Raw genomic sequence first — 12,763 nt, 5'->3', positions numbered from 1 at the left:
TCAGTGAAGGTCTACTGACTGACAAACTGTTAGCATTTGACCAGTGATTCATCTCTGTAGAGGAGAAAATCAGTGCCCACAGGAATAACCTCAATAAAGGCCAACCCAGAGCTGCACCTCAAAGGGACAAATAAAAAGCAAAATCAACAGTTCATCCATTTATGGACACTGAGCGGGATCAAAACAACTTTGTTTCAGGAAATCAGCTACAGGGTTTGTTCCTGTGATAGCTGCAAAGAGTTTCTGTCACTCCTGAGGAAGATACAGTATGTACATTTACCACTAGGTGGCGCCAGGTGTCAGGGTCTCCCCTCCCGTGTGTCTGTGTTTGGTAGCGTCCAGGGACGTGACGTCGGTCTCAAACACGGAAGAAGATGTAAACCAACAACGATGGAGAGATGTGTGGAGGAGAGCCATGTGAGCCCCGTTTTACTGGACTGCAAGTCAAACTCGACTAAATTTCGGCACGTCAGGCCTTGACAGGAAGCAGGTTAGGAGAGGTAATACCTGAAGGAGCCTTTTTATGAGCGCGAGGCAGCGTTTGTTATCACGAACTATCTCTGTGCACGTGGCTGTTTAAAAATTTATTTACACTTGAACCTGAACGCTGGGTGGTTACACCATCAGTGCTAACAAATAACTAATGACGAGTACAGGAAAATGGCTTTCGCCAACCTGTTCACCAGACTGTCTGCTGTCGAAGAAGACGTCAGGAGCCCTGGTCGACCAGCCTTCACACACAGGTGTGTAACGGTGCGCTAACAGCAGCAGGTGTTCTTTAATGGCTTTCAGATACTCAGCACTCACTCACTTTTTGTCTATAGGAACGAGACTGAGAATAGCAGGAAGAGGAAGACTCAGGCTGAGCAGACCGGCCCGAACAAAAAGGCGAGTTGAACTTAGAAATTATAACATTGATTATCAGCCTGTGTGTCCTTTCTCTGGCCGTTGGGTGAAGATTTGACGCTGAATTCCTGCACACTGTCAGCTTTTGTTAGAGATCCAACGTTGTGATCATGGACCTTTTTGTCAGGCATCAAATTTGCAACATGAAGGAAATACATCTTTGTGCTAGAGCCAAATCAAAAATACTTGGGATGATTACATCAAGAATTAAACCGTCCTTAAAATGAGATTAACTACTGTGTCAAGGTCCAGAGTAATTCAATGGGCAATTTTCAGACTGATTTTTATCTGGAGGAGTTAAAGTAATGGATGGGGGAGGCAGGTCGGACAAGAGCAGATGCAGGTTTCATGTCTAAGCTGTAAATATCAGTCTGTTAATGAAGATGAAGAGAATAAAATCAGTTACTATCAAGGCACTGGACTCAAATTACTGTCTATCATTAATGTTTTGGACAAATTATGAGAAACACTTCCCAGTATTAGATGTAGATGTCTGTTATCTGATCTTTGTGCTGCTTGTCTGGACAGCATGAATCTGTATTTATGGACTTGCCCAATTTGATTAATAATGAAGATTATGATAAATATCACTATATTAAAAGACTTCTGCCTTTCCTTGACATTTACTTTCCCTTCATTTTCTTTTTCTTCTCGCCCAGACTGCTCAAAACGTTACACCCGATCACTTCAAGGCCATGCATTACCGTATGCGTAACACTGCTAGTGAACATGCGAGTGCTGGCTTCAACAAAGAAGTGATGCATGGCCCCAGTGATACAGCTGGCCATGACAACATGTGCCACAAAGGTCAGACTTCCAAAACTACAAAATACCCTCACGTGAACAAGCAACAAGAGTGGAAAAAGAAGACAAAGGGGCAGAAAAATCAGCATCGACAGAAGGACAGAGGGAGACATGCCAATAGAGGTGGAAGCCATCAGACTAGACCTACTTTTAGAAAAGGTGGAGACGACAGGAAAAATAGGCATGATAAGCAGGTGAGTGAGACACTTGGCTGCACCAGTCAGGACACTTATCGTCCACCATCAGCTTCTTATCTGTTGCAGTTTGAATGAAAGCACACTTTGATGCCCACCTGATGCTGTGGCAGAGGCATTCAGATCAGTCATGCTGGCTCTCTGATCGGGCGAGCCTGTGATCGTTGTTGCATCTCATCCCCCACGTGCTGTCCCTGCATTTCCTGTTTACTGTCAAAGTAAAGGCAAAAATGCTTGAAGACTTTTTCTACTAAACAGGCATGGAGCTAAGATGCCTTTGACACTGAATGAAACTCATGTGAAATTATTAGAAGGTAGAGAAAAAATGGCATGAGATTTTTGGAATACTTTCTGTTGTGCTGCTGCTCCAGTGTAACCTCATGATTGAAAAAACCTCCAGGCAAATGCCTCATTTTAACCTGAGCCCATGAAAAATGAAAAATAAAATGAGATAATACAAAGGTAAGTGGCCTTATGTTATCTTGAGAAAAACTCATTTGCAGATTTGAAATCAACGAATCAAGAAAGTGTAGCTGTGAAAATCTGCAGCTGTGCTACACGCATGTGAGATATTTGATGGAGACCTCTTACTTTGTGGCTGCTATTTTTAGATATTAGTTATTTTCTGAAAAAAGGACTTGAGTACTGACTGAGGGCGTCCCCCAAAGTAACACCTGATATGAAACGCTGCTATTTACACAAATCAAGTCATCAAATGTAAGCAATTGAGTAACTGCCTCAAACCAAAGCTCACACTGTCACTAAGAATTAGCTCTGGTGGCAGAAAACAGCTTCCTTTAAAATGTATAAATCATGTATTAATGATAATATTTGTGAATGTTATTCATAAGCTCATCTTTCCTTTTAGGACTTCCACGTGAAACGAACGAGGTTCATGACGCAGGAGTTCAAAGACCAGAATGTTTTGTTGGTGGATGGGCGGTTACTTTGTCGCCATTTCCTCTGGGGAAGGTGCATCAAGGCAGGTTATATTCATTACATATTAATATGTAATTCATCCAGTCAGTCAAAGGGACATGTAGGGTAGAAAACGTCTTGTTTTTCTGCCCTCATGCTTTCACTGACTGCTCTTATGGCTCACCCTGTAGTGTCCTAACATTGCTTTCTTTTCTTTCCCGTGCGCAGGGTGACGACTGCCAGCTGGAACATGTTCAGGGTTACAACAATCTGGTCAAAGAAGTGTGCAAATTCTACGTCCAGGGTCTCTGCACAAAAGGGGAGAGCTGCCCATACATGCACAATATCCTTTGGTTCAACGGCAGTAAGCTGCACATCTTCCTGTCATAAACTACATGTTGCACTGCTGTTTGTTAGAAACTGGAGGCTGTTGAATATCTAATATTTCCTTCACTAAGCTGTACAGTCCTTCCCCTGCAAGTTCTTCCATAGAAAAGGAAAATGCTCTCAAGGAGCGGATTGCAGGTTCTCCCATGAGCCTCTTAATGACATCACTAGTGAACTGTTGGATAAGGTGCGTGTGTAAATGTCATGAACATCGTGTTAAAATGGTTTCTGTGCATTGCTGTGTGCTGAAATCACTTCTTCTCACTGCAGGCATTAAAACGGGAAAATGACCTTTATGAACTTGCAAAAACAGCTGAACAGAAGTCTTCTGGACAACCAGTGGACGCAGACGAGTCCAAAATCATAGATGCAAATACAACCCCTGATGTACTCATACAGCCACTCAGGTGCGCACATACAACCTGCAGCCTGTCACTGTGATTCTGTCGGTATTTACTGTATCAGTATTACTCCTGCGCTGAAATTTATCTTATAATTAATCATCTATACAAGTTGTGACATTTGGGATCAACCTTCTCCTGAAATCTGTATTTTTCAGGCCTAACTTTTACCAAAGTGCAGACACAAATCCTGAGGAGGAGGCCTTGCTCTGTCAGACTGAAGAACTGGCTGATAACATGGAGGAAGTGGTCCCACCACATGCATCCGATGCTGCCCAACCCCACAGCCCCCCGTCAACGAACCTTCAGCATGAGGAGCCAGTTTGTTATTCAGTTGAAGCAGTGCTTGGACCTCAGCTGTCCAAACCTTTCCCGTGTTTCTTCACAACTCCCAGAAGTCAAGAATTTGCCCCTCTGTCCTCTTCTGATTGCACGTCAGGGTCTGCAAACCAAAGCCAAGTTCCCTACTCTGTCGATGCCGTTCTCAGGTCTTGTAAATCAGTGGAAAAGTCTACCTTTGGTCACATGCCTACCCCTCCCACTGCACAAACTGTATCCTATAGCCCAAAAACTAGCTTTGAAGACATCACCGATCCTCCGCTAAGCTCAGAAACCCAAAATAAGAAGCTCTTGTATTCTTCAAATACCAGAAAAGAAGCAAACAAATCCCAGGAGCAAATGTTCAAGAGCCTGTCATCCCTCCAAATGCGAACCGGCCTGATTTCAAAGACCTGCTCGAATCGTTCTCCGGCCTCTGAGGATCACAAGGAACAAAGTGGGAATATGCCAGAATCCCCGAAACCTCAACAAGCTTCTCAGGAAGTCAAGTTTGAGTCGTCACAGCTGCCTGTGGGTATAACATGCTCTGTGGAGAGTGAAAGTGAAGGTGGTCTTCCTTTTGGACCCACCAAGCACAAAAACATTTTCTCAAGGCCCCGCCATGAGTCATCTGCTTCCAAACATCCTCCACAGCTCTCTGTTTTGACATCTGACTCACACGCCTCTTTCAAGCCTTTCACTCAGTTTAAAGGTGGAGCTGCTGCTCTTGCTGAACTTGTCACCAGCCCCGTTAAATCAAGCGATTCTGCAGACTCTGTCAGTCATCATTTTACAGCCAAACAGCCCACTGAGATCCCCCTGCCCTCCAAAGAGACACAATCTGGCACAAAACAACATTATTCCACTGAAACCACAGCGGACCGCAGCAATGAAATGGCACATTGTGGTGATTTGGCAGCTGGATGTAAAAAGACCCTGAAAAGACCCTTTCACAGCCTTTTTGCAAGCCCCATCGCTGACACTCTACAGCCTGTAGAAAACTGTGGAACAGATTCCTCATGTGCTCAAGGCGTAACTCAGTCTCCCTGTGCTGCTCCACCATCAGCCGATTGCGCAAGTAATCATCTTAAAACTGCGCCTGAACCCAGCAAACCCTCTGCCAGCTCCTTCCTCAGCCTTTTTGCCGCCCCTCTCAGTGCTGCTCCTCTCCCATGTGTGCAGCCTCAGCCGGATCATTCAAGGACTGATGATACAACTCATTTCTCAGGCTCCAAACAAAGAGCCTCTGATATCCCACAGGTTAGAACTGATGGCAGAGAAATCTGTCATACGCCAAGATTCTCTAATTTCTCCCCTGATCCTAAAATAGGAAGAGACAGTTCAACTGAGCGTATAGATCCACCTGCAAAGCAGCCGGTGTGTCCCGTCAGTAGCCTTGTGTCTGATTCTCTCAGTGAGGCGTCTACCAGTCCAGCTCCTTGTGCTGACAGTCCATCTACAAGCCATCAGCAGCTGCCTGAAGACTCATCACATAAAGGTGTGCTGCCACACACTGCCCACGAATACTGAGCTGAAATGCTGATTGGTTCTGCTGAAACATGTTTGTTAATTCTCTGTTCATTTTGTAGCAGCCACTGCAAATCCAGTGCTGAGGACTCTGTTTCTGTGCCTGAGCCCGTACCAACAGGACGGAGAGCAGCAGGGCTGTATTCAGATCAGCGTCCCTTCAGGTGTGCTGTTCATTCACGGATCACGCTGACATCCATGTGTAAAGTGTTCTCATCCTGGTAGAATTGAGCACTGATTTGTTTTTCTCGTGAGTGCATTTCAGAAAGTGAAAAGATGGACAAAAGCGGAACGTGTGTTTTTACGACGCAACAGCAGAAGAGTAAAAGAAAGGGACGAAGAAAGAAGAAGCACGAGGTAGGCAACGTATGATCCACGTGACGTGAGCTCCCACTGAAGACATGAACTTTAAAAGCTGCTCAGTGTTGGTCGCTCTCATTCCTCTGCTCTGTGGACATGGTCAGCATTATAGCTGCTAAACATCAGCTAGCATTTAGCAGCTAGCATGGCTGTAGACTCGAACTGTAGTCTTGTTTTAGCAAATATTACTCAAACAGGAGGAAATTCACTGCAAGAGCATTGACAGGGGAATATTTCCTGCAGTGTGATGATGTATGTACATATGTGGGATTGACGTAGAACAAACAATGGTGTCCAGGTTCATTTTAATGATGACATATGAAAGTCATCCAGTGCAGTGCTTTGACTCACTGTGTGTTCTAGATATTTTCTGGATAATAAGGAACCTCTGTGGCACAGAAAAAAACAGATATATCAGGCTTTGGATACATGGACAGTAGTTGCCATTAAGATCAGTTGGTGATATTTTCATGGGTTTTGATGTCAGTAAGAAAAATCCTGCCAGATTCACAATTCAGACACACCATTTTACAATGATAACTTCATGCCTGTTTCTCCTGTTTTCCTGTTATTGTTTTATAATCTGCTCCACAGACTACAGATTCCCGCGAACAGTCGACGGAGAAAGCAGAGCAGCAGCCTTCTCACCGGTCTCCTCACATCTCCTCAGAGGCATCAGGCGGGTCGACCCCCAGCGGTGCAGGAGTGACTGAACCTCAGGGGACAGACTCTGACAGCTCGCCATTCAAACCAGCGGCACCACTGACGCAGCATCACACCCAACCAAGACTGAAGCACACTTCAGAGGAAGGAGAGCGGGTGAATGGGAGCATGGCAGCGACGCCACTCAAGGAGCTTTTTAAGACTTTAGACACTGCAGTTTTCCACAGTGGACATTAACGTTGGAATTACTTTTGTGTGAAAACTCTAATAATCTGAATTAATTTGTGGCCAGTCATGGTAACCATGGTAAATCTTGTGTTGTATTTAAAAAATGGGCAGGCTTCTTTGTGCTTGTCATTTCTGTGCAGTTTTTAAGACTTCAAACTGTGCAACTTTTTTTTTTTTATTTTTTAAATAATTGAACATTAAATTGTTAAATTACATTAAATATATATAACAAAGTCTTTGATTTTTCTAGAAAAAATAAACTAATGTTCCAAAACATTGATCTGTGTCTCACTGGAGTGATTCTGATATAACAGAATCCTGTCGTCACACAGAGTGGATTTCTTTTGATGGAAATCTGCCCTTTTACTTTCTCTTTGCATTGATTGGTATTTGTTTTATAGCGATGCCTGATGATGAATTCATTAAATAGAAAACAGTTCAGTAGGTTGCCAGTTGTTATTTATTCAGGAAAGCATCATTTTTGAGAAGCATAAAGAGAGAGCAAATATGAATGGGTTGGTCTTTGTGTGTCTCCCTCTATATACAGGCTTATCCTGCTTCAACAGTGGGCTGCTCCAGTGTTACTGCCACAATAATCCTACGTTGTAAAGATCATGTTCATGCTTTTGGAATATTATCATATTGTTTTCGGTGTCTGTGTTACTGAAGGAGACAAAACATGCAGCACCCTTAATGTCAAAGCACGTGCTTTGGTTGGCGATGTGTCCATAGAAGATAAAAAGATACAGACACCAGAAGGAGGAGAGGCAGCAGGTGTGACATTTCAAAGTCATACTCTTGTTGACATGTTTGTGTAGTTTAAAAAAATGAGTTGATGAAGCTCCAACTGGCTGTTTAAAAGACACTAACTTCATCACTATTCAACAGTGTTTATCTGCATGAACTTAGGAACAAATTAATGAGTAGATGTCTGAAATGAACCATTAATCTCATTTGTGCGTTCTTCATAATGCTAACTGGTCACCAGTGTCACTGTATCTCTGCACCTCCAGCATGTTTGTTTTTTCTTTGTTGAGTGTTTTGTATGGTGGCCCTGATGGCCAAATCACGTTTACCCCATTCATCACCACTGCTCTCCATTTTAAACCAGCAGCTGATTTATTATTATTATTATCATTTCATTTATTTGCATGTTCCTTTAAATATTGTTTGAGTTTAAATTGGATTTATTTGAAATCAAATGTCTCTCATTTAGTGTTTTTGTAGATATAATGGCAGTAACCTGGATGTACAGTAGTTTTTGAATTGACTGTTCAGATCACAAACAAACAAACAAACAAACAAACAAACAAACAAACAAACAAACAAACAAACAGAAAACTGGTCGACTTTCCTGCATGTTTTGCATTGGTTAGCAGTGATTGGGATGTGATTTGTTGTGTTGCAGTATGACACAGTTCAGGATTGAAATGATTCTTCTATTTTGAATTTTTGGTAAGGGCTCACACATTTACTTACACTTTGATGACAAATTTGTCCTTCTGAAAAAAAGATGTCCAAAAGTTTTGCTTATTGCACTTCTGTCCTGGCTTTTTACATATTATCCACATGTATTTGTCCACCTGCAGCATGTTTTTCAAGAGGTCCACAAAGTTTCACATTTCATTCTTCTCACCCTTGTTTCTTGTATGTAGCATCTGTAATGACAAGAAATTTAGGTCCAAACCCGTCTAATAAGTTTATTTGGTCATCCTCAATCAAAGATAACCTTGTAATAACTTTACATTAATAACCAATTGATCAAAACAGACCACCAGCAAAGAAGAAAATTCAGCATATCTGATGTAGAACTGAACAGATCTCGCTCATGGACAGAGACGGGTAACATATCAGCTGAGTGTATTCAAGCAGACTCAGGTCCAAGAGTTTGAAGTCCAGACAAATGAACCTTTCAGGGAAGAAGGAGCCATTATATATTGATATTGATGTGAGTGAAAATACACAACAAGTGAAAAACTAAACTGTTTACCACACAGTTAAGAAGAAAAATGAAGATTATCCATTAGTTCAAGGCCCAATCCTTATTTCAGAACCACACAAATTTGTGGTATGTCTCATCTTACCTGACACGTTCCTCAGTACATTGGGTCTGTTTCAAGTAAAATCAGTATGAATGTAGAAATTCAAACAAAAAGACTGACAGAAAGTTTGTGTGTGTGGTTTCAGTGGACTGAGTTGAAACCCTGAGCTGCTCTGCCTGGACTCTGTCTGTGTATCTGATTCGACAACATCACAGTGTTCTGTTCACTGTGAGGTCGCACTCTGTGTTTGGAGTGGAACTCCTCAGTCATTCACATGTTTAGTACAATAAATTTACATGTATGTTAATTATTTTCATCATTTAACAGAGACCAACCCATCAGTATGCATTATTTCCAAATCTTGATGCCCTGTGTCACATTTTTTATTCTTATTTCGGCTGATACTGTGCTTGCATGTGACATGTGTTTATTTATGTTGATCTTTTTAACACACAATAAACCTGGGGCCGTGCAATATTCCAGCAAAGTACTAGTGTACCCTCTGCACACAGTGATAGAAATGGTGGGTCAAAGGAGCTGTGCTGGTTGCAGCAGAGCAGAGCAGGTTGATCTGGCCCTGAACTTCCACATGAGACACTGGGAGTGCTAAAGGAGGTGATGGGATGCTGATGCACAAGTTTCTGAACATGTTTCATCCTCATTCCTTTGTTTCTCAGCTCAAAAAGATGATCTGGCCTCAGACTGTGGGGTGCTAACATTAACAGGAGCTGGTGGTGCAGTTATTAGGTCATTGTTGCCATCTAGTGGTAGATATGATACAGTAAATGCATGACCACCTAATATCCATCCATCCCTATGCATACATATCATTTTTTCCCCCCCAAAGGATACAAAAGCTAATGGATTATAAATAGTTTTTACCTGGACATAGGACCAAATATGGATGGATGGAAAGTTCCACCTGCTGTGTGCCATAAAAACACATTTATGTTCTGGACACATTTTGGTGGGTATGTGTACCTTTACACCAGCCATCTCAGAGTGCAGTGACAGGTTAAACGAGTCATTAGTTGATGTTAGACTGACATAATATTGAAAGAAACGTCTGACTGACTGGTTGAAACAGATCCGGGCTGCTGTCATCCTGTATCAGTGAAGTGGTAGGCGTTGTTTGCATCCACCTTAACTCAGTGAAACACCTCCAAAACATCATGAAATTTAATTGGTTCCACTCAGTAAGTCGTGCCAGTCAAGAAAATAGATTATAGATGACTGTAAATCTCATCAGATGTGAATTTACATTTTGTTGCATCGCTAAAAGTGAGAACATCTCCAGAAGGAAATTGTTTTTCACCTTGGAGGACAAAAGGGATCAATGTTGAGTGAACAGGAAACTGTTTTATGGACATAATATAAACTGTAAATAAAATAAATTTAGATTGAACATGTTGCCTTGCTTGTGTAGGATTTTGTGTCTTTTTATACAAACAACTGTTCAGATTTTAAAAAGCAAATTATTTTCCAACTCTGAAGCTTTAGTAAGCACTTTTGCAAAAAATAGTCACAAAAAGGTCACATACAGTCAGACACACACACACACACACACACACACACACACACACACACACAGGTGTTGCATAAACATTCAAACCTAGGTTAATGTGATGATGTAAGAGCACAGGAGGAGGACTAACTGCAGGGTAAAAGCTCTGGGGCTTTAATGACTATGACACTGTGACAGATTACACCTGTTACCCCTCTCTCTCTCTCTCTCTCCCTCTGTGTGTGTGTGTGTGTGTGTGTGTGTGAATGTGTGGGCCTTTGCCAACTTGTCTACATCAGTGCTTCTGTCCTTACAAAAGTGTGCCAACAGTACCCATTGCCACAAGATATAAAAAAATGAGATGATATTTGCATTTAACTCCAAATACTTGTCTTATGCTATTTTTTAATTAGTTAGAACTGCAGAGATGTGAATAATTGGAAATACAGAAAATTTGAGATGAAGATAAAACCAGAGGCTTGGCTGGACACCAGTGATTTCACAATCATCAACTGCAGCTGAACCGTGCAACACAACATAGTAACCAGATTGGCACGTTTTGTGTTGACAAACAGCGTTAGATGCAGGGTGTAGTGAACTGATGCCCTTGGGTGTGATGTTTCATGTTTGATCTGCATGACAACGCTTCAGTGCCACACTCTGTTTCTCACTCCAGTTCATTTCCTCTATCACAGACATCCCACACCTTCCATTGCTACGCCAGCGAGACTCAAATCTGTTCTCCTTCGCCAGCCTCACACCCTCAGGCTGAGATGTACATACATCTCATCCACCTCGAGCTCTGATTCACTCTGAGGAAGATGAAGTGACGCGTTTCCCTGGAACAGTCTGCCCTACACACAGCTGCGTTGCATTAGAACTCGTGAAGCCATGGTGGCTTCTTTTCAGGATCATAGTGACATTTTAGAAACCCATCATGCAGTGTCTCGCTGTTGCTTCCACTTTTCAATCAAGACATTCCCCCATATGATTCTTATGAGTCCTTCTGCTGGCTCATTGTTACATGTCACGTTTTGATACCCACCCTTGGTTGTTCCTTGCCTCCTTGCTGTCTGCTCTATTTCTGTACTCCTGCATCAGATCCACCCTCAGCCTCACCCGCTCCACTGAGTGGGCTGCGTATTTCTATGCAGCTCCGCCACCCCTCCCCTGCCTGCCAGGAGGCTCATCTTTAATGCAAAAAGTGAACTCTTGGTCATGAGGAGTACTACTCAGCCTGTGACGGAGAGCCCAGAGAAAATATCGCCTGATGATGTCATATACCCCATTTACACCTGGCATTAAAATGTAATCTGTCAGGATAAGTTATCTGGATAAGGAAAAAAAAGTGCCTTAGAACATATTGGGGTCAAAGTGCAATTGAATCAGAGAGAGCACATTTGGAGGTGGTTAGGCTCTCACCATGATCGGAGCTCATCCAGGCGTGAATGCGCTCTGTACAGTGTGACCACATCCTTGAGAAAACTATCCTGCCAGCAAGTTAAATGCTAATGCCACCTCCTCCAGCTTATTTTGCCCAACCTAAAAGCTGTAACACTCTCACAGACAGTGACTTCAAAATGAATGATGCCTTATGGAAAATATAGGATCCTTGGTGGCTTTACTCATACTAGTGACCTAAAAATCAGGATATCTCTGTCGCTGCTGCTTCAACTGTGACCATTCTTTTGTAATCTGTCTCTGGCCTGGACCCCAATTTCAAGGAAGTGTGATAATAAATTGCTGACGTGCCCCTTTGAGAGACAGACTGGGTTAGAGATGAGTTTTCCTCCCAGCGTTTAGTCAGACTAGCTACATTTTTTTTAAATTTCAATTCAGATTTCTGCATACAAGGGATTTTTAGGAGTTGGCTGTAACATATGAGACCTGTACATGTGTTTCCTGCAGTACATCTCTTGTCTAACCTGTCAGTATGCCTTTTGTTCTTCTGTTTTGAATAGTGGAATTTTCAAGTACTGTGGATAAATAAGTGGTCTGCAGATTTGTCTTCCTCCATCATTTTTGAGTCTTGCATTTCTGTACACCTGGTAGGTTTGGACTGGGTGGGAGGTTTATGTATTTGCATGTGTGTATCTGAGGTTATCTCTTTCAAATGAAACACATAATGCCTCAGAAAAACCCAACAAATATAAAGATTCAGTCTGTGACAAGGCTGCTGCTGGTCCAGCTGATCTCAGTCTTTCTGATGGATAATGACAGTCCTCCACTGGAACTGTTGGCTAACATTAGCGCCCAGGTGTGTGTGTGTGTATGTGTGTGTATGTGTGCGTGTGTGTGTTTATGAATGGGAGGAGAGGCTGTTTGCTGCAGGCTCAGCAATCTTTCCAACATGCACACTCAGCAGACCTTATCTGGATAAGTAAAAATTAAACACCAACAAGTATAGAGTGTAACTCCTCCTCGGTGTAATATGTTGATATATTGGTCCCACCAAACACGCCGTGTCCTGACTATAAATATTTAATATGACAGGTATCATCTTGGCACTTT

At 42.4% G+C, this 12,763-nt stretch overlaps 1 protein-coding gene across 2 annotated transcripts; it reads left to right on the top strand.

Annotated features, from left to right (window-relative positions):
- The first annotated feature begins 382 nt into the window (after positions 1-382).
- LOC143320164 (uncharacterized) lies at positions 383-6,986 on the top strand. 2 transcript variants are annotated; one of them, XM_076729638.1, is made up of 11 exons: positions 383-743; positions 825-888; positions 1,566-1,904; positions 2,773-2,886; positions 3,051-3,166; positions 3,288-3,396; positions 3,480-3,616; positions 3,769-5,426; positions 5,521-5,619; positions 5,721-5,812; positions 6,410-6,986. In XM_076729638.1, the coding sequence occupies exons 1-11, from the start codon at positions 661-663 to the stop codon at positions 6,713-6,715; spliced, it is 3,117 nt and encodes a 1,038-aa protein (XP_076585753.1). In that variant the 5' UTR covers positions 383-660; the 3' UTR covers positions 6,716-6,986. The 2 variants fall into 2 exon arrangements, with proteins under 2 accessions (XP_076585753.1, XP_076585752.1); XM_076729637.1 differs by having other exon boundaries at positions 5,518-5,619.
- Positions 6,987-12,763: the final 5,777 nt, after the last annotated feature.

The sequence above is a fragment of the Chaetodon auriga genome, chromosome 4, assembly GCF_051107435.1.
Source record: "Chaetodon auriga isolate fChaAug3 chromosome 4, fChaAug3.hap1, whole genome shotgun sequence".
NCBI classification, from domain to species: Eukaryota; Metazoa; Chordata; class Actinopteri; order Chaetodontiformes; family Chaetodontidae; genus Chaetodon; species Chaetodon auriga.
The sequence above is the reverse complement of the archived record's forward strand: the minus strand, read 5'-3'. Positions and strand labels throughout refer to the sequence as shown.

Bases quoted from the DNA above. Each gene is read 5' to 3' on its own strand.
- LOC143320164 (XM_076729637.1), top strand. From the start codon at position 661: ATGGCTTTCGCCAACCTGTTCACCAGACTGTCTGCTGTCGAAGAAGAC. The intron at 889-1,565 runs GCGAGTTGAACT...CTTCTCGCCCAG, and splicing joins AGACCGGCCCGAACAAAAAG to ACTGCTCAAAACGTTACACC. The intron at 5,427-5,517 runs GTGTGCTGCCAC...TTCATTTTGTAG, and splicing joins TGAAGACTCATCACATAAAG to CAGCCACTGCAAATCCAGTG.